The 19085-nt window shown below is 43.6% G+C and overlaps 1 protein-coding gene across 1 annotated transcript in view; it reads right to left on the bottom strand.

The window, feature by feature from the left end:
• Positions 1-19085, bottom strand: part of dgki (diacylglycerol kinase, iota) — a 197505-nt gene that overhangs the window by 60094 nt on the left and 118326 nt on the right. The window contains exons 16-20 of the mRNA XM_060839555.1: positions 17766-17828; positions 12634-12707; positions 10000-10111; positions 9460-9659; positions 265-327 (exon numbers count right to left, since the gene is read on the bottom strand). Coding sequence (XP_060695538.1) covers positions 265-327; positions 9460-9659; positions 10000-10111; positions 12634-12707; positions 17766-17828 — 512 coding nt within the window. The remainder of the gene's footprint in view (positions 1-264; positions 328-9459; positions 9660-9999; positions 10112-12633; positions 12708-17765; positions 17829-19085) is intronic.

Genomic DNA, 19085 nt, shown 5'->3' with positions numbered 1-19085 from the left:
AACATTCCAGATTTTTGGCCAAAAATAGGAGGTAGACTTTTATATGAGGTCAACCATGACTCGAGTATATTGATCGAGTACATACGGTATATAAGACATCAGAGTTACAGCTCTCTGTTTTCCTTCAATCCCTTACTCACTGTGGTCTTTGATATATTGTGGTTTCAGTGAATTTACTTTGCAATGCATTGACAGAAAAAGAGATAGCAGGGAGCATGGCCAAAACTGTACAGGTGTGAGTGCACAGAGAGAATTGTTACTCACAGAGTGAAGCTATCAGGAGGAGCAGAGACCCGTCTGTGATCAGCATGCTGCACCTTGTGGATACTGTCAGGAATAGCACACCACGCCAGCCATGGATCAAGGAGGACCGAGGGAAAGGAACAGACTACTTTTAGACAGTGAAGAAAGCAGAGCAAGGTCAATCATTTGCATGCATCAGTACTCAGTGTAGCAGATGGAGGAGGCAGTGATATTGTGGCAATGTCACTAGTATTCTAAAGGCACAGGTTCAGATCCCATCAAGAAGGTGGTGGCACTTAAATTCAATTAATTGATAAATCCGCAATTGAAGGCTACTTTTACCGATAGTGACAGTGATACGTTGTCATAGAATCTCATCAGGTCCACTGATGCTCTTTAGGAAAGGGGACTGCTGGTCTGGTCTACATGGTCACACCCAACACAATGTGGTTGACTCAACTGTCATCTGAAATGGCAAAGCAAACTAGTCAGTTCTACCAAACTACCACAGAAAACTTCAGAAGAAATACAGCAAAAAAGATCATCCACTTTGACCTAGGCACTGGAAGTGATAACGACATAGGTAAAAACAATGACTGCAGATGCTGGAAACCAGATTCTGGATTAGTGGTTCTGGAAGAGCACAGCAGTTCAGGCAGCATCCAAAGTGCAGCGAAATTGACGTTTCGGGCAAAAGCCCTTCATCAGGAATAAAGGCAGTGAGCCTGAAGCGTGGAGAGATAAGCTAGAGGAGGGTGGGGGTGGGGAGAAAGTAGCATAGAGTACAATGGGTGAGTCGGGGAGGGGATGAAGGTGATAGGTCAGGGAGGAGAGGGTGGAGTGGATAGGTGGAAAAGGAGATAGGCAGGTAGGACAAGTCCGGACAAGTCATGGGTACAGTGCTGAGCTGGAAGTTTGGAACTAGGGTGAGGTGGGGGAAAGGGGAAATGACAAAACTGTTGAAGTCCACATTGATGCCCTGGGGTTGAAGTGTTCCGAGAAGGAAGATAAGGTGTTCTTCCTCCAGGCGTTTGGTGGTGAGGGAGCGGCGGTGAAGGAGGCCCAGGACCTCCATGTCCTCGGCAGAGTGGGAGGGGGAGTTGAAATGTTGGACCACGGGGCGGTGTGGTTGATTGGTGCGGGTGTCCCGGAGATGTTTTCTAAAGCACTCTGCTAGAAGGCGCCCAGTCTCCCCAATGTAGAGGAGACCGCATCGGGAGCAACGGATACAATAAATTATATTAGTGGATGTGCAGGTAAAACTTTGATGGATGTGGAAGGCTCCTTTAGGGCCTTGGATAGAGGTGAGGGAGGAGGTGTGGGCACAGGTTTTACAGTTCCTGCGGAGGCAGGGGAAAATGCCAGGATGGGAGGGTGGGTTGTAAGGGGGCGTGGACCTGACCAGGTAGTCACGGAGGGAACGGTCTTTGCGGAAGGCAGAAAGGGGTGGGGAGGGAAATATATCCCTGGTGGTGGGGTCTTTTTGGAGGTGGCAGAAATGTTGGCGGATGATTTGGTTTATGCGAAAGTTTGCAGGGTGGAAGGTGAGCACCAGGGGCGTTCTGTCCTTGTTAGGGTTGGAGGGGTGGGGTCTGAGGGCGGAGGTGCGGGATGTGGACGAGATGCGTTGGAGGGCATCTTTAACCACGTGGGAAGGGAAATTGCGGTCTCTAAAGAAGGAGGCCATCTGTGTGTTCTGTGGTGGAACTGGTCCCCCTGGGAGCAGATATGGCGGAGGCGGAGGAATTGGAAATACGGGATGGCATTTTTGCAAGAGGTAGGGTGGGAAGAGGTGTAATCCAGGTAGCTGTGGGAGTTGGTGGGTTTGTAAAAAATGTCAGTGTCAAGTCGGTCAAGTCTCCATTAATGGAGATGGAGAAGTCCAGGAAGAGGAGGGAGGTGTCAGAGATGGTCCAGGTAAATTTAAGGTCAGGGTGGAATGTGTTGGTGAAGTTGATGAATTGCTCAACCTCCTCGTGGGAGCACGAGGTGGCGCCAATGCAGTCATCAATATAGCGGAGGAAGAGGTGGGGAGTGGTGCCGGTGTAATTACGGAAGATCAACTGCTTGACATAGCCAACAAAGAGGCAGGCATAGCTGGGGCCCATACGTGTGCCCTTTGGTCTGGAGGAAGTGGGAGGATTCAAAGGAGAAATTGTTAAGGATGAGGGCCAGTCGGCCAAATGAATGAGAGTGTCGGTGGAAGGGTACTGTTGGGGATGTCTGGAGAGGAAAAAACGGAGGGCTTGGAGGCCCTGGTCATGGTGGATGGAGGTGTAGAGGTATTGGATATCCATGGTGAAGATGAGGCGTTGGGGCCGGGGAAACGGAAGTCTTGGAGGAGGTGGAGGGTGTGGGTGGTGTCTCGAACATATGTGGGGAGTTCCTGGACTAGGGGGGATAGGACAGTGTCGAGGTAGGTAGAGATGAGTTCAGTGGGGCAGGAGCATGCTGAGACAATGGGTCGGCCAAGGTGGTCAGGCTTGTGGATCTTGGGAAGGACGACATAGTCAACCCTTCAAAGTCCCTATTATGAATACCGAGGATCAAATGCCAAAATTGGGTATGACATAGTCATAAAGTCATAGAGATGTACAGCATGGAAACAGACCCTTCGGTCCAACCCATCCATGCCAACCAGTTATCCCAACCCAATCTAGTCCCACCTGCCAGCAGCCGGCCCATATCCCTGCTAACCCTTCCTATTCAAATACCCATCCAGATGCCTCTTAAATGTCGCAATTGTACCAGCCTTCACCACTTCCTCTGGCAGCTCATTCCATACACGGACTACCCTCTGTGTGAAAAATTTGCTCCTTAGGAATCTTTTTTATCTTTCCCCTCTCACCCTAAACCTATGCCCTCTAGTTCTGGACTCCCCCACCCCAGGAAAAAGACTTTGCCTATATACCCTATTCATGCCCCTCATAATTTTGTAAACCTCTATCAGGACACCCCTCAGCCTACGACACTCCAGGGAAAACAGCCCTTGCCTGTTCACCCTCTCCCTATCGCTCAAATCCTCCAACCCTGGCAACATCCTTGTTAATCCTTTCCAAACCCTTTCAAGTTTTACAACATTCCGAGAGGAAGGAGACCAGAACTGCACGGAATATTCCAACAGTGGCCTAACCAATGTCCTGTACAGCGGCAACGTGACCTCCCAACTCCTGTACTCAATACTCTGACCCCTAAAGGAAAGCATACCAAACGCCTTCTTCTCTATCCTATCTACCTGTGATTCCACTTTCAAGGAGCTGTGAACCTGCACTCCAAGGTCTCTTTGTTCATCAACACTCCCTCAGATCTTACCATTAAGTGTATAAGTCCTGCTAAGATTTGCTTTCCCAAAATCTCCGAATCATATCTTATAAATAATGTCCAACACAACACCATCAACATTCCTGGATCCCATTGCGAGGAAAGACATCAGAGGTGGGAGCTCTAGAGTATAAACAAGGTGACAAATATCAGCAAGATCCCCTCCAAGTCCTTTCACTATCCTGACTAGGAACACTAGGGCGGCACGGTGGCACAGTGGTTAGCACTGCTGCCTCACAGTGCCAGGGACCTGGGTTCGATTCCCGCCTCAGGCGACTGACTGTGTGGAGTTTGCACGTTCTCCCCGTGTCTGCGTGGGCACCCTCCGGGTGCTCCGGTTTCCTCCCACAGTCCAAAGATGTGCGGGTCAGGTGAATTGGCCATGCTAAATTGCCCGTAGTGTTAGGTAAGGGGTATGGGTGGGTTGCGCTTCGGCGGGTCGGTGTAGACTTGTTGGGCCGAAGGGCCTGTTTCCACACTGTAAGTAATCTAAACTATCATTATTTCTTCACTGATGTTATGTAAATTTCCTGGAACACCCTTCCTAGCAGCATTATGGTGACCCTTCCATCCCTCCCCACTCTCATCCTTCTTCCCCTAAAGAAATGCAGTGGCTCTAGAAGGCAGCTTGCTGCCAGCCTCGCCAGGACAATCAGGGATGGCCCAAAAAAGTGTTTTTCACATCCCGCAAATAAATTAAGAAAGAAGAGGTGCAGGTAGTCTCCAGGTTCCAGTGTCCATCCGCAAATCGATTTGTACACAAGTCAGATCACAATGCAGAACAACACAAAGCAGCTGTTCATGAGTAAAGGAAACGTTCATATATCAGATATTTAAAATTATACCCTTGGATTTGTGATTACGAGCACTCCTAAGTCAGAACTTTGTAGCTGAGTGACTCCCCGTATCAGACTGAGGAGGAAATACATGTGTTTAAACTTTTGACTACCTCATCAGAAAAATTGTGTAGAACTTCAGTTTTGTTCTCTTTTCACTTCTTCAACTGAGTAAAACCAGACAGGATGGAAAACCACCATTATATTCAAACTTATCAATCATTCACCAAGTGGGTTAGGTTAAAATGTCCTTGTAAAACTTACAAACCTCATTGTGAAGACATTGGTCCCCGTGTATCCAGTCCAAATGTACAGGTTCTGTCTCTGTCAGATCTTATCCTAATGCCCAAAACCTTAGAGCCATACAGTCCCACAGAACAGTCATAGAGTCCTACTTCGGCCCAAACTGGTCCATGCCTATCAAAATATCCAACCACGCTAACCTCATTTCTCTGCACTTGGCTCATATCCTTCTAAACCTATCCTATCCATGTATTTGTCCAAAACGTCTTTTAAATGTCGTTAATGCACCCACCTTAACCTGTTCCGCTGGTAGCTCATTCCACGTGAGCAGCCCTGTGTAAAAAAGTTGTCCCTCAGGTTCCCTTTTTCTTTCTCCTCGAACCTTAAACTGACGCCCTCTAGTCCTCGGTTCCCCAATCCTGGAAAAAAGATTTGAGTGCATTCACCCCATCCATGCCTCTCATAATTTATACACTTCTATGAGATCTCCCTTCAGTCTCCTACACTCTAAAGAAAAAAGTCCTAACATGTCCAACCTCTGCTGATAACTCAGACCTTGAGTTCTGGCAACATCTTCGTAAATTTTTTTTAGATTACTTACAGTGTGGAAGTAGGCCCTTCGGCCCAACAAGTCCACACCGAACTGCCGAAGCGCAACCCACCCAGACCCATTCCCCTACATTTACCTCTTCACCTAATACAACAGGCAATTTAGCATGGCCAATTCACCTAACCTGAACATTTTTGGATTGTGGGAGGAAACCGGAGCACCTGGAGGGTGAGCACCCGTGAGGAAACCCACGTAGACATGGGGAGAATGTGCAAACTCCACACAGACAGTCACCTGAGGCGGGAATTGAACCCGGGTCTCTGGCGCTGTGAGGCAGCAGTGCTAACCACTGTGCCACCGTGCCGCACATTTTCTGCACTCTTTCCAGTTTAATAACATCCCTCTTATAGCAAGATAGCCAAAACTGAATAAAATACTCCCAAGTGCAGCCTCATCAATGTCCTGCATAATTGCAACATAACTTCCAACTTCTATACTCAATGTCCTGACGGTGATGGCCAGTGTGCCAAAAACCTGCTTCACTACTCTGTCTACCTGAGACTGCACTTACAGAGAGTCCAAGGTCCCTCTGTCTCACTACACTCCTTAAGGCACTACCATGAAACTCCTGCCTTGATTTGACTTGCCAAAATGCAAGACCTCACACTTATCTATATGAAACCCCACTTAGCCTTTCTTGGCCACTTCACCAACTGATCAAGGTCTGCTGCAATTTCTGATAATCTCCCTCACTGTCCACAATACCACCTATTTTAGTGCCATCAGCAAACTTACTAATCATGCCTTGTACATTCCCATCCATGTCATTGATATGGATAACAAACAGCAGTGGTCCGAGCACCGACCCCTGAGGCACTCCACTAGTCAAAGGCCTCTAGTTTGACAAGCATCCTTCCACTATTCTCTGCTTCCTACCATCAAGCCAATTGCGTATCCAACTTGCCAGTTCCCCCGGATTCCATGCGATCTAACCTTCCAGAGTAGCCAATCATGTGGAACCTTATCATAGGCCTTAATAAAATCCATGTAGACTATCATCCTGCCCTCGTCAACCTTCCTGGTCACTTCATTAAAATAACTCTAACAAAGTCAGCACAAAGCCATGCCGACTACTCTTAATTAAACTTTGTCTTTCCAGATGCATGTATATCTTATCTCTCAGAACCTAATCAAGTAACATACCTACCACAGAGATTTGGCTTACTGGTCTATAATTCTCAGGCTTTTCTTTGCAGCCCTTGAATAAGAGCACAACATTCGCTACCCTCCAGTCTTACGGGACCTCGCCCATTGCGAATAACAATGCAAAAATATCAGTCAGGACCACTGCAATTTCTTCTCTAGCTTCTTGCAGCAATCTTGGATATATCTGGTCAGGACCAGGAGATTTACCCACCTTCATACATTCTAATACATCCAACACCTCCCCTACAGTGATATGGGCTGTCCCACGATATCACCACTAACTTCCCCAAGTCTTCATGTCTTTGTCCACAGTAAACACTGAGGAGAAATATTTATGGAGAACATCGTCCATCTCCTGCAATTCTACACTTAAATGTCCGTTTTGGCCCTTGAGGAGTCCTTTTCTCTCTCTCATTATTCTTTTTCCTTTAATATACTTAAAGAACCTCTTTGGATTCACCCTAAACTTCTTGGCCAAGGCTATCTCTTGCCCCCTTTTTGCCCTCCTGATTTCTTTCTTTAATAAATTCCTGTATCCCCTATATACCTCCAGGGATTCCCTTGATCCCAGCTGCCTGTACCTGAGCCATAACTCTTTCTTTTTTCTGGTCAAAGCCTCAATATCTCTTGTCATCCCGGGTTCTCTATTCCTGTCAACCTTATCTTTCACCCCCACAGGGACATATAGGCCTTGAACTCCAGGTATCTGATTCTTAAAGGCCTCCCACTTGCTGAATGTCTCTTTGCCTGCAAAAAAACTACTCCAATTAACAGTTGCCTGTCTAATTCCATCAAAATTTGTCTTACACCAATTTAGAACTTGAAACTGTGGACCAGTTTAGTCCCTCTCCATAATTATTTCAAAATTAATACAACTATGGCCACTGGTCCCAAAGTGCTCCCCCACTGTCACCTCAGTTACCTGTCCTGTCCTATTTCCCAAGAGTAGGTCGAGTTTTGCCCCTTCCCGAGTAGGCCCTCTATATATTGCTTGAGAAAAACTTCCCTGAAAAATTCCACCCCATCTAAGCCCTTAACGCAAGCCCTTCTTTCCCTCCTTTTGAACAGACATCTCAAATGTTAAATCTAATCTCTCTCTCTGCACCTTCTCTGCAGCTATAACACTGTATTCAAAACTCTGTTCTGCAACCCTTTGTATCTGCCTATTGAACACACAAAACAACACTTTTCAATGTATCTCAGTACATGTGACAATAATAAATCAAATAATTGTCTCAAGCACCATTTGTGATGTTAAACAGAGAAGGAGGAGTTAGATACAATTTTTAGAGCTAAAGGGATCAAAGGATACGGGGAAAAAGTGGAAATACTGTGTTGGATGATGAGCGACTATCATAATGAATAGCAGAGAAGGCTTGTCTGCCTTGTTTTTTCATTAGGTTCCATCCCATTTATAGAAACCATCCCAAAGTGTGGTCAAACATGGGTGAGAGGCTTGCACAGTAGGTGTCCCACCTCCCAGACTTTCGGTGGGCATCATTCAGCCCTTCTGCTCAGTCTTTTTTGCAAATTTTTAATTCTTTCTAAATTAATTCAGTCATCTAATTTAAGAGAGTTTCATATTAATACCTAATCTAACCTAATTCTTGAGAGTGAAGACAACAAAGTATTAATTCTTCCATTCACAATGCGTCCTTTGTTGCATGTCCATGAGTAGGCATTGGCAACTCGATACTCTTCACATAACGAAAAAGTTTGTTCGCTTCCTCTCACAATACCAGTTCAGCAATCTATTTCTCCATTAGCCTTTTACCCATTCCATTCAGCGTTCTTTGCACCTTGTTCTGGTGAGCAATAGATGCTATTAATCAATAGAGATATTTTTGTTTACAACCTCCTTTTCTTTGAGATAATTGTTTAGTGACTTTGGCCTTATCTTTTCATACTCTCTTCTGTTGACCATTTTGTCTCCCATTTTCTTAGCTTGATTTTTTTTAAAATTCCAATTGATTTCCTCATCAGGCTCATTAGCAGCCAATAAGGTTTGCCAGTTTATGCATTCCACACCATTTTAGTGAATTTGGTTCTTCTGAAATTGGAGGTAAGTCATAAAATTCCAATTCATCACATTGTTTTTTAAAAAATTCTTTCTTGGGATGTTGCCAGCAAAGTCAACATTATATTCTGCATTCTGTTCTATTACCATGATATATTTATGTCAAGTACAATTTGCCTGTATAACATGCAAAATGATATCTTTCACTGCATCGCAGTACATGTGACATAATAAATTAATCAAATCTAATCAAAATCACCCCTATTGGCCCTTAAACTGAATAGGTAAAAACAATGACTGCAGATGCTGGAAACCAGATTGTGGATCAGTGGTGCTGGAAGAGCACAGCAGTTCAGGCAGCATCCAACGACAGCGAAATCGACGTTTCGGGCAAAAGCCCTTCCTGATCCTTAAACTGAATAGTTTGCTCAGTCATTTCAGAGAGCATTTTAGGAGTCAACCATACTTCTGTAGTCTGGAGTGACCTGTGGACGAGACCAGGAAAGGACAGCAGATTTCTTTCCCTAAAAAATATTAATGAATCAAATGGATTTTTACAACAATTGATGATAGTTGTCATGGTCACCATTATTAAGGCCAGCTCTCAGTTGCAAGTTTATTTATTGAATTTAAACTCCACCTGTTCAGGTACTAGATTTTGAACCGAAGTTCCCAGACATGGGCCCAGTGACATTACTACTATGCCAATACCACCCCCTCTTAGCCAACTGAAACGTCACAACATTTTCCAAGGAATAAACAATAAAAATTAAAAGTTATGACAGAAACAAGATAAAAGAACCATAGGACTGATGTCATATTAGAGAAACAACTGGGGTGGTTTAACATAAGGGTCACTAAAGCTCAGCCAATGGGAGAGGGTGAGAAGGAGAGTCCTTCACGATAACATCAGCTAGTGTGGGAATTGACCTCAGGCCAGTAGCATTATTCCTCATTACAAACCAGCCATTCAGCCAACTGAGCTAACCAACCCCCAGTGATAGAAATAATCCACCCCAAGAACTGAAGTAGGAGGCACTCACTCATTCAGTAGTGGCATGGAGGTTCTCCGCTTGCATTTTTGCACCATGTTGGCCTGGTTCCTTAGTGAGATCCGGATGACAGATGGGCTTAAGCGGCATGGCTCCCCATCCACCTGCATGGGGATTGTCTTGTAAGTGGTGAGAATTACCTCTCGGCACTGATGGAGCCGCTCACCATGTCCCCCAACTTGCAGTGCAGCCTGAAACAAACAAAACAAGTATTATTATTTTCCTTAAGTAGGGACCAATGCTCTACAGAAACATGCTTTAAAGTGATACGTGATCAACGATGTCCATGAATGTGTGTGTGTGTTTGTATGCGTGTGCATGTGTGCACCTTTATCTGTCAGCATCTGTGTGTATGTGTGTGTGTGTCTATGTCTGTGTCTGTGTGTAGTTGTTTACAATCTGTCTGGAATAGAATATGTGAATATTGTTGCTGGTTTAAATCTAACAGTCTGCTGCAATTCAATTAAAAATTGACCTCTTGCAAAACAGGGGTGGGAAACTCGCTTCAGCAATCTCAAAATTAAAACTCACCAGAGATGCCATAGTAAAGCCAATGACCTCAATGCATCCATCATCATGCCGCTGTGGTTCAAAGTCTCGATGATCTCCGGGGTTACCCCAAGGCATTGTGCCTGCACAATATCTGCAATAGATAAGTCTTACTTCATTTCATTCCAATTCATTGTACAGAAGTCACTTGTAAATGGAAGTTGTTGTTATTGAGTCAGAGTTGTTCAGCAGAGAAATAGACCCTTTGGTCCAACTCATCCATGTCAACCAGATATCTTAAATTAATCAAGTGCTATTTGCCAGCATTTGACCCATATCTGTCGAAGCCCATTTATGCACCCGTCCTGGTGCCTTTTTTATGATGTTTTTAAAAACGTTGTTGTTGTTTACAAGGATGTCAATACATTGTTGTTATTTAGATATTTTGCACAGAAAACATGGAATCAAAAATTCCTATGGATTGAAAGGGCATTGAAGTCCTACTGGGGGAGGGAGCAGAACTTTGTATGTAACACCAATTTCAATCCATTGCCAAAAAGGACTAGAAATTGTAGTCTAGTTGTGGTCTAGGCAGGTATGGTTGCCTGCCAGTCATCTTCTCAGAATAATATAGCACAGAAAACAACTCTTCTTTCACCTTTAAGGGGATGTGTTTGGGGTTTCTGGGGCTACCGGATGAATTTAGGACATGATTCCTTCGTTTCGTCCATTACCATCCTGCCTTTAATTGCTCTTGCCACGTGTCCAATAGGTGTAGGATTTGACTGTGTACATTGGCAGGCAGAGATACCACAATCAATCTCAATCTTTCATAGCCCAACAGATTTCCAAGAGGTGCATTGTTAGTATTCACTCAGGAACGGGACTCTGTTGCTGGTGTGAATATTGAGTCACAAGTGATTAGAATGGATGGCCTTGAAGTATGTAGGGAGAAGGTTTTGGGAGTACTGGAAAGGATGAAAATAGATAAGTCTCCTGGGCCTGATGGCATTTACCCTAGGATCCTCTGGGAAGCTAGGGAGGAGATAGCAGAGCCATTGGCCTTGATTTTTATGTCATCATTGTCAACGGGAATAGTACCAGAAGACTGGAGGATAGCAAACGTGGTCCCCTTGTTCAAGAAGGGGAGTAGGGACAGCCCGAGTAACTATAGGCCAGTGAGTCTCACTTCTGTTGTGGGCAAAGTCTTAGAGAGAATTGTAAGGGATAAGATTTATGAACATCTGGATAGGAATAATGTGATCAAGGATAGTCAGCATGGTTTTGTGAAGGGCCGGTCGTGCCTCACAAACCTTATTGAGTTCTTTGAGAAGGTGACTAAGGAGGTGGATGAGGGTAAAGCAGTAGATGTGGTGTATATGGATTTTAGCAAGGCATTCGATAAGGTACCCCATGGTAGGCTAATGCAAAAACTACGGAGGTATGGCATTGAGGGTGCATTAGAGGTTTGGATTAGGAATTGGCTGGCTGGAAGGAGACAGAGGGTAGTAGTTGATGGACTAGGTTCATCTTGGAGTGCAGTTACTAGCGGTGTACCACAGGGATCTGTTTTGGGACCGTTGCTGTTTGTCATCTTTATAAATGATCTAGAGGAGGGGCTTGAAAGCTGGGTGAGCAAGTTTGCGGATGACACAAAGGTCGGTGGAGTTGTGGACAGCGAAGAAGGATGTGGCAGGTTACAGCGGGATATAGATAGGTTGCAGAGCTGGGCAGAAAGGTGGCAGATGGAATTCAATGTAGCTAAGTGTGAAGTCATTTACTTTGGTAGGAGTAACAAGAAGATGGATTACTGGGCTAATGGTAGGCTACTTGGTAGTGTGGATGAGCAGAGGGATCTTGGTGTCCATGTACACAGATCTCTGAAAGTTGCCACCCAGGTAAATAGTGCTGTGAGGAAGGCATATGGTGTACTGGGCTTTATTGGTAGAGGAATTGAGTTCCGGAGTCCTGAGGTCATGTTGCAGTTGTATAAGACTCTGGTGCGGCCTCATCTGGAGTATTGTGTGCAGTTTTGGTCGCCATACTATAGGAAGGATGTGGAGGCATTGGAACGAGTGCAGAGGAGGTTTACCAGGATGTTGCCTGGCATGGTAGGAAGATCGTATGAGGAAAGGCTGAGGCACTTGGGCCTGTTCTCATTGGAGAAAAGAAGGTTTAGGGGAGATTTGATAGAGGTGTATAAGATGATTAGGGGTTTAGATAGGGTAGACACTGAGAACCTTTTACCGCTAATGGAGTCAGCTGTTACTAGGGAACACAGCTTTAAATTAAGGGGTGGTAGGTATAGGACAGATGTTAGGGGTAGATTCTTTACGCAGCGGGTTGTGAGTTCATGGAATGCCCTGCCAGTAGCAGTGGTGAACTCTCCCTCTTTATGGTCATTTAAGCAGGCATTGGATAGGCATATGGAAGTTATTGGGCTAGTGTAGGTTAGGTAGGATTTGGTCGGCGCAACATCGAGGGCCGAAGGGCCTGTACTGCGCTGTATTTTTCTATGTTTCTATATAACGGGCAACCTCTCCAATACCTTGGCTGAGATCAGCCCACTCACTGGGGATTCCATTTCTGCAAATGAAGCTGTACATCCCTTCAGGCCATGCCACCAAGGGGCTCTGTAACCAATCCTGCATTTGGGAATTTATTTTCCTTACTCACCTGGGAATGTTGAGGAAGACAATACACTGGAATTTCAGATCCTGGATTCTGGGTGTCAAATCAGTACCATCACACTAGAATTAAAGAGAAAAGATTATTCCTGGAGACTGCGCTTTCATTGCACCACCACAAAGTATTTGACTACATGGCCAATGATCCAATATTACATCAGCAGTTGACACATGTATAGGAAGAATGTTACTCTGTAGGCAAAGAACCTATTGTTTTATGCATTGATTGCACATTCTACACAGCAAGCATAGATTTATAAATAGCTTAATTTTATCAAATGAAAAGCAATGTCGGTCTGCACAATATAACATTTAGATTGCTGATTGGACTGGTTAATGCATACATACAAATGTTAGTTGATTAAGATTAACCTGAATGGCACATCATTGTCCTTTAAGTTAAGAAATTTCATTTGAGTGTACTCCCATTCAATTTGTGTACCAGCTGAGGTTGCATGAAGGTCCTGCCCTCTCAATCTCACCCCTTGTTTGAAGCATGGTGACTCTCAGCTTTAACTCACCACCCAGTCATCGCTCCCTATAATTCTGGCAATTTTACCTTTATTCCATGAAGGCAGCTCCTTAACTCAGTCTGCCAATGCATCATCCTAAGCTTTTCTTCATAGCAGTTTTATGTCGGCAGGATGAGGAGACAGGTCCTCACTCTATTATTCCATGATCTCAAACAGAAATCTGTTGTGTGATACTATATTAAACTCCTTTTGCATGTCCATGAACACCACATTATTATCCTCATCACATTCTATGTTGCCTCTTCAAATAACACCAACAAATTGGTTAAATATCATCTTCCCTTAAGAAATCCATGTTGTCTCTCCCTAATTAACCCACATTCCCATCTGACTATCAATTCTATCCTGAATTAGGTTTCTAGAAACCATCTCTTCTTTGAAGGTAGCCTATTGTTCAGCTACAGTTTTTCATGTCAACCTTTGACTTCAGCTTACTGAGCCCACCTCTGTTCTTGCTCAATTGAAGTCAGCACTTCACCAGTTAATTATTCCTACTCTGCATTATTCATTGTTATTTATCCACTATCATCCAAGACCTAATTATTCAATTACCAATATACCTTGTATGTTCCCCCACTGACACTTGACCTACTTGGCCCACCTCATTCCCCTAGGTAGCTCTTTTCATGTTGGACTGAAAATGTAAAGCTTTTTGCAACTCCCAATCTTACTTAATATGTGATTTTGGAGAAGATTTGTAGCTCAGGTTGTGGATCAGGTTGTAAATTTGCTCGCTGAGCTGGTAGATTTGGTCTCAGATATTTCATCACCATGCTAGGTAATATCATCAGTGAGCCTTCGATGAAGCATGGGTGTTCTGTCCCGCTTGCTATTTATGTGCCTTGTTCTGTTGTGGTCGGTGATATCATTTCCAGTTCTGTTTCTGAGAAGTTGGTAAATGGGGTCCAAATCAACTCGACTCAGGCGACTGACTGTGTGGAGTTTGCACGTTCTCCCCGTGTCTGCGTGGGTTTCCTCCGGGTGCTCCGGTTTCCTCCCACAGTCCAAAGATGTGCGGGTCAGGTGAATTGGCCAAGCTAAATTGCCCATAGTGTTAGGTAAGGGGTCAATGTAGGGGTATGAGTGGGTTGCGCTTCGGTGGGTCGGTGTGGACTTGTTGGGCCGAAGGGCCTGTTTCCACACTGTAAGTCTAATCTAAATCGATATGTTTGTTAATGGGGTTCCGGTTTGAATGCCAGGCCTCCAGGAATTCCCATGCATGTATTTGTTTAGTCTGTCCCAGGATGGATGTATTATCCCAGGTGGGAACTGGTGTCCCTCTTCGTATGTATGTATGGATACCAGTGAATAGTTGGTCATGTCTTTTGGTGGCTAGCTTGGTGCTCCTGTATCCTGGTAGCTAGTTTCCTGCCCGTTTGTCCAATGTTATATTTGTTGCAGTCCTTGTAGGGTATTTTGTATATGACGTTCATTCTGCTGGTTGTTGGTACAGGGTCTTTTAAATTTATCAGGAGCTGTTTCAGTCTGATGGGAGGTTTGTGGGCTACCATGATGCCTAGGCATCGGAGTATTCTGGTCATCATCTCAGAGATGTCTTTGATGTATGGTAGGGTGGCTAGGGCCTCTGGGCGTGTTGTGTCTTCCTGTTTAGGTCTGTTATGCAGGAATCGGCAGTGTGTGCTTATCAGGTACCTGTTGTTCCTAAATACATTGTGTGGGTGTTTCCCCTAGGCTTCATGTAGTTACTGGGTGCTGTAGTGTGTTGTGGCTTGTTTATATATGTACTGCTGTAGCTCAGTTAGTGGGTGTTGGGATGATTGCTCCTGTAGTTGAGTATCTGGTCCGTGTGTGACTTTCCTGTAGACGCTGGTCTGTAGCTCTCCATTGGCTTTTCAGTCTTCTGTGACGTCAAGGAAGGAAAGTCTGTTGTTGTTCTCTTTCTCTTTGGTGAAGTTTATACCGGTAAGGATATTATTTGTGTTTATGGATTTCTTCTAATTTGTTGCATTTCGTGATGACAAAGGTGTCACCTACATTATTTAATATACCACATTCATTCAAATACGTGCATAGTAATGCTGACTTTGAATGCTTTCATTTCTCCCTTAGCCCAATGCTCGTTATTAACTCGTTATTAACTATTCTCGTGCTATCTTTCTCTTCCAGTATTCTCTGCACCCTAGTACTACTCTCGAATATATTCTCCTGGTTCCACCTCTTGTGGATAGCATTAGAATGGAAATCTAATTAGCAAGCTAAATCATTTCAGGCAGGTAATGCAGAACCCAGCACTACCTGCCTGACTGCTCTGCGATCACCTATTTTCTCTCTGCCTCATGCCCCAACCTACAATGTTCCACTCTCTAAAAGGGTTAGTCATGACTTCCTCTGCCTTGTGATGCACATTGTAATTCAAGTTGCTGCTCAAGCTCTGAAACTTGATTTCTGAAACTTGTGACATTTCCTGCACAGGTGCTCTTCTAAGCCATTTGAAATGTTTATGACTCTATACATGCCACAATAAGGGCAAACAACATGGCCAAGCTGCCTTGCTATACTTTAAGCTTACTTTTCAACTATATACTATAAACTAAAGAATAGAGAGTAGAAAGTAAAATTACTCACCCGTCAGCTCCTTCTCCTGTTTCTATAAATTGGATAGTTATGGGTGAATAAGAGTAAACACCAAATCCTACACAGGATGAAAAAGTTTAAAAGGAAAAGGCAACAGAGTATCTACTATTCTTCCTCACTTAATTCCTTGAACTCACCAAACTCCCTGCACTGTGTTTAAGTCAAACTCTAGATTCGGATGTTATATTTGCATATTTTAAAACTAAAGAGTTAGCTGAGCAGCAATTACATCTCAAACTAAGGCCCTTAATTAAGTAACTGCAGTCATTCAACAGTGGATAATTTATATACCATTGTTTAGGCCCTAGCTCCTGACTTTAAACATTAATTATGTAAAATACGAAAAAAAATTAAAAATTGAATAGGAAATTCAGCTTCTCTCAACACACAATACCCTATCATTATTGTTGTATCTTTCTAACAAGCTTCGAGGAGAAAGTGAGGTCTGCAGATGCTGGAGATGAGAGCTGAAAATGTGTTGCTGGAAAAGCGCAGCAGGTCAGGCAGCATCCAAGGAACAGGAGATTTGACGTTTCGGGCATAAGCCCTTCTTCAGGAATCCTGAAGAAGGGCTTATGCCCGAAACGTCGAATCTCCTGTTCCTTGGATGCTGCCTGACCTGCTGCGCTTTTCCAGCAACACATTTTCAGCTCTTTCTAACAAGCTCCCACTACTCTCCCACATACTCCACACTATCATCTGCTTACTTTCAGCATAAGTGACATTTTGCCTTTATAATTTTTCATCTCTATCCAAACAGCTTCCACATCTTGGTTTCCTGAATTTAGATCATCCCTCTGTATTCTGCTAATACCATCATTAATTAAAAGAGCTGACTGTCCATCTTTTCCTAACTTTCTATCCTTCCTAAATGTCCTACTTCCTTCAATATTCAGATCCCAATCTATGTCATCCTGAAACTGTCTCTGTAATGACTATCAGATTATAGCGTATTTCTTTATTTCTATTTGTGCTATTAGTTCATCCAATTTATTTTGAATACTAAGTGCATTCAGTTTTAGCGTCTTTAAAAGTGTCCTCTTTTAATATTTTAAAAACCTGGAACATTATCCATTCATTTACTTTTAATTTTGTATTGTCTACTCTTCCTGTCACAGTCATTTATCATTTTGCATATTTTTTTTCTCTTTTGTTTTGTCTCTGCTGTTTAATTTATTATGTCTCCCCAAATTTGTCCTCTTACCCACACTACTTTGTTGAAAGCTGTCTCCAGGTCCCTACCTATGCAGCTTGGTACAACACCATTCTCAGCTTGGTTCAGTAGACTGTCTCCAGTGGAGAAAGTGAGGTCTGCAGATGCTGGAGATCAGAGTTGAATATGCATTGCTGGAAAAGCGCAGCAGTGTCTCCAGTGGTACAGTTTTTTAAGTATGACACCTGAATTTAAGACTCATGGCCAGGATGTGAGTAGAATTATAGAATCCCTATATGCAGAAAGGGGTTGCTTGGCCTATTGAGTCTCTATCAGCCTCTGAACAGAATCCCAGCTCTACAACTGCCAAACTCAAATCCCTTTAATGTTGCATGGGGTTTTTAACCATGGACAACCAACCTAACCTCCACATCCCTAGACACTACGGTGCATTTTTTTTTATTAGCATGGCCAATCCACCTAACCTGCACATCTTTGGATTGTGGGAGAAACCGCAGCACGCAGCAGAAACCCATGCAGACATGGAAACCCATGCAAACTTCACGATTGGTGGAGACAGTCACTCAAGGTTTGAATCGAACCTGGGTCCTGGTGCTATGAGGCAGCAGTGTGAGATCACTCAAAGTTCCAATTCAGATAAATGAGGCCATAAAACCAAAACCAAATCAATCTCATGGGGTCCATTTCTTAAGAGATAAAATTGAAAAGCAGAGATATCACCTTAAAAGAATTGATTACAGTTTTCCTAATTAGTAATTTCTACACTCCATAATGTGTTTGTTTACAGCTGAATATCTGACTGTATGAGATAAAACTTACCACCACTCTAACATGTTTGGATAAATCTCGAGAGCTTCTCTGCAGAAAGTCGGAAAAAGCTGCCTGAAAGAAAACATCACAAACGTTAACAAGCAAAGTACATCCTGGGAAGGAGTACAATGTCCCTTCTCTATTTTTCTCAGAACAGCCAGAACCTGTGCATTGCAAGTGATCGACTCTGGAACAGAGGGTTACACCCTAAATGACCAGAGCCTCCTGTTTGAAAGTCTCCTACTTCCTATACCAAAGCTGTTGCACAACGCTGAGGCAAAAATGACTATTATTTTGAAGTGACAGTTAAACCAGACCTTCTGAACTGGAAGCTTGATTTTTTCCATAGTTCTAGAGTATCTGTGTTTAAATTCCATCATGGACATTGGCGAATAGCACAGGGTAGTGGGTAAATGGAACTCACTACCTAATAGATGGATAGAGGTGGAAATTATCACAAAATATAATAAGTAATTTGATGAACACTTGAAAAGCTACGTGTACAAGGCCACAGGCTAAGTGTTGGAAAATGGGATTAGAATAGGTAGGTGCATGTAAGCTGGTATGGATACAATGAACTGAAGAGCGTCTTTATGTTCTGGACAACGCTATGACTATATGAAGATAAATAATTTGGATTGGAAATGCACTGGTTATTAGGATAATAGGTACAAATTCAATAGTAGCTTTCAAAAGGGAATGAAGTAAATACTTAAAGAGAAACATTTGCATGGATAGGAGGAAAGAGAGATGGAGTGGGACTAATTAGACTGCTCTTACAAACTGCTGGCAAAGTCTTTGTTATTCTACGTGTTCAGTAAAAGGGAGTTGGAAGCTCTTGGATTGTTGCAAGTATCCAGTACGGAGGGAAAGCTGCTGTTTTTATCCAAGTCTGACTCCAGCTCCACACCTATGTGAAGATTGGTGTTTAATGATTTTCTCAGGAACTAAGGATGGAAACAAATGCAGACCTTGTGACAGATGTTCAGAACCTGTGAATGAATGTGAGAATTAATTGTGCTGAGATCTGGATCCAATGGACCTGATGCAATACTGAGTCAAATGGACCAGCGTGATATTCCAGGGGCCCATACTGCAACATGGAAGCCTCAACAACAGTCAGCACCTTCAGGAATTTTAAAGAAGAAACTGGAGATGGGAGTAACAACCAACATTGTGAAGCAGACAGAGATGAGTGTGCAATAGATCAGCAGCCCAGTGAAGTAGACTGAGAGGATGGAAACTAAGTACTCACGGGTATGTGACTTTTCAAAAGGACAGAGAGGAAGGAAAGGGCAGTGAACAACATTGTTAGTATGGGATGGAATA

This window comes from Hemiscyllium ocellatum, chromosome 19 (assembly GCF_020745735.1).
Source record: "Hemiscyllium ocellatum isolate sHemOce1 chromosome 19, sHemOce1.pat.X.cur, whole genome shotgun sequence".
In the NCBI taxonomy this organism is placed as follows: domain Eukaryota; kingdom Metazoa; phylum Chordata; class Chondrichthyes; order Orectolobiformes; family Hemiscylliidae; genus Hemiscyllium; species Hemiscyllium ocellatum.
The sequence above is the reverse complement of the archived record's forward strand: the minus strand, read 5'-3'. Positions and strand labels throughout refer to the sequence as shown.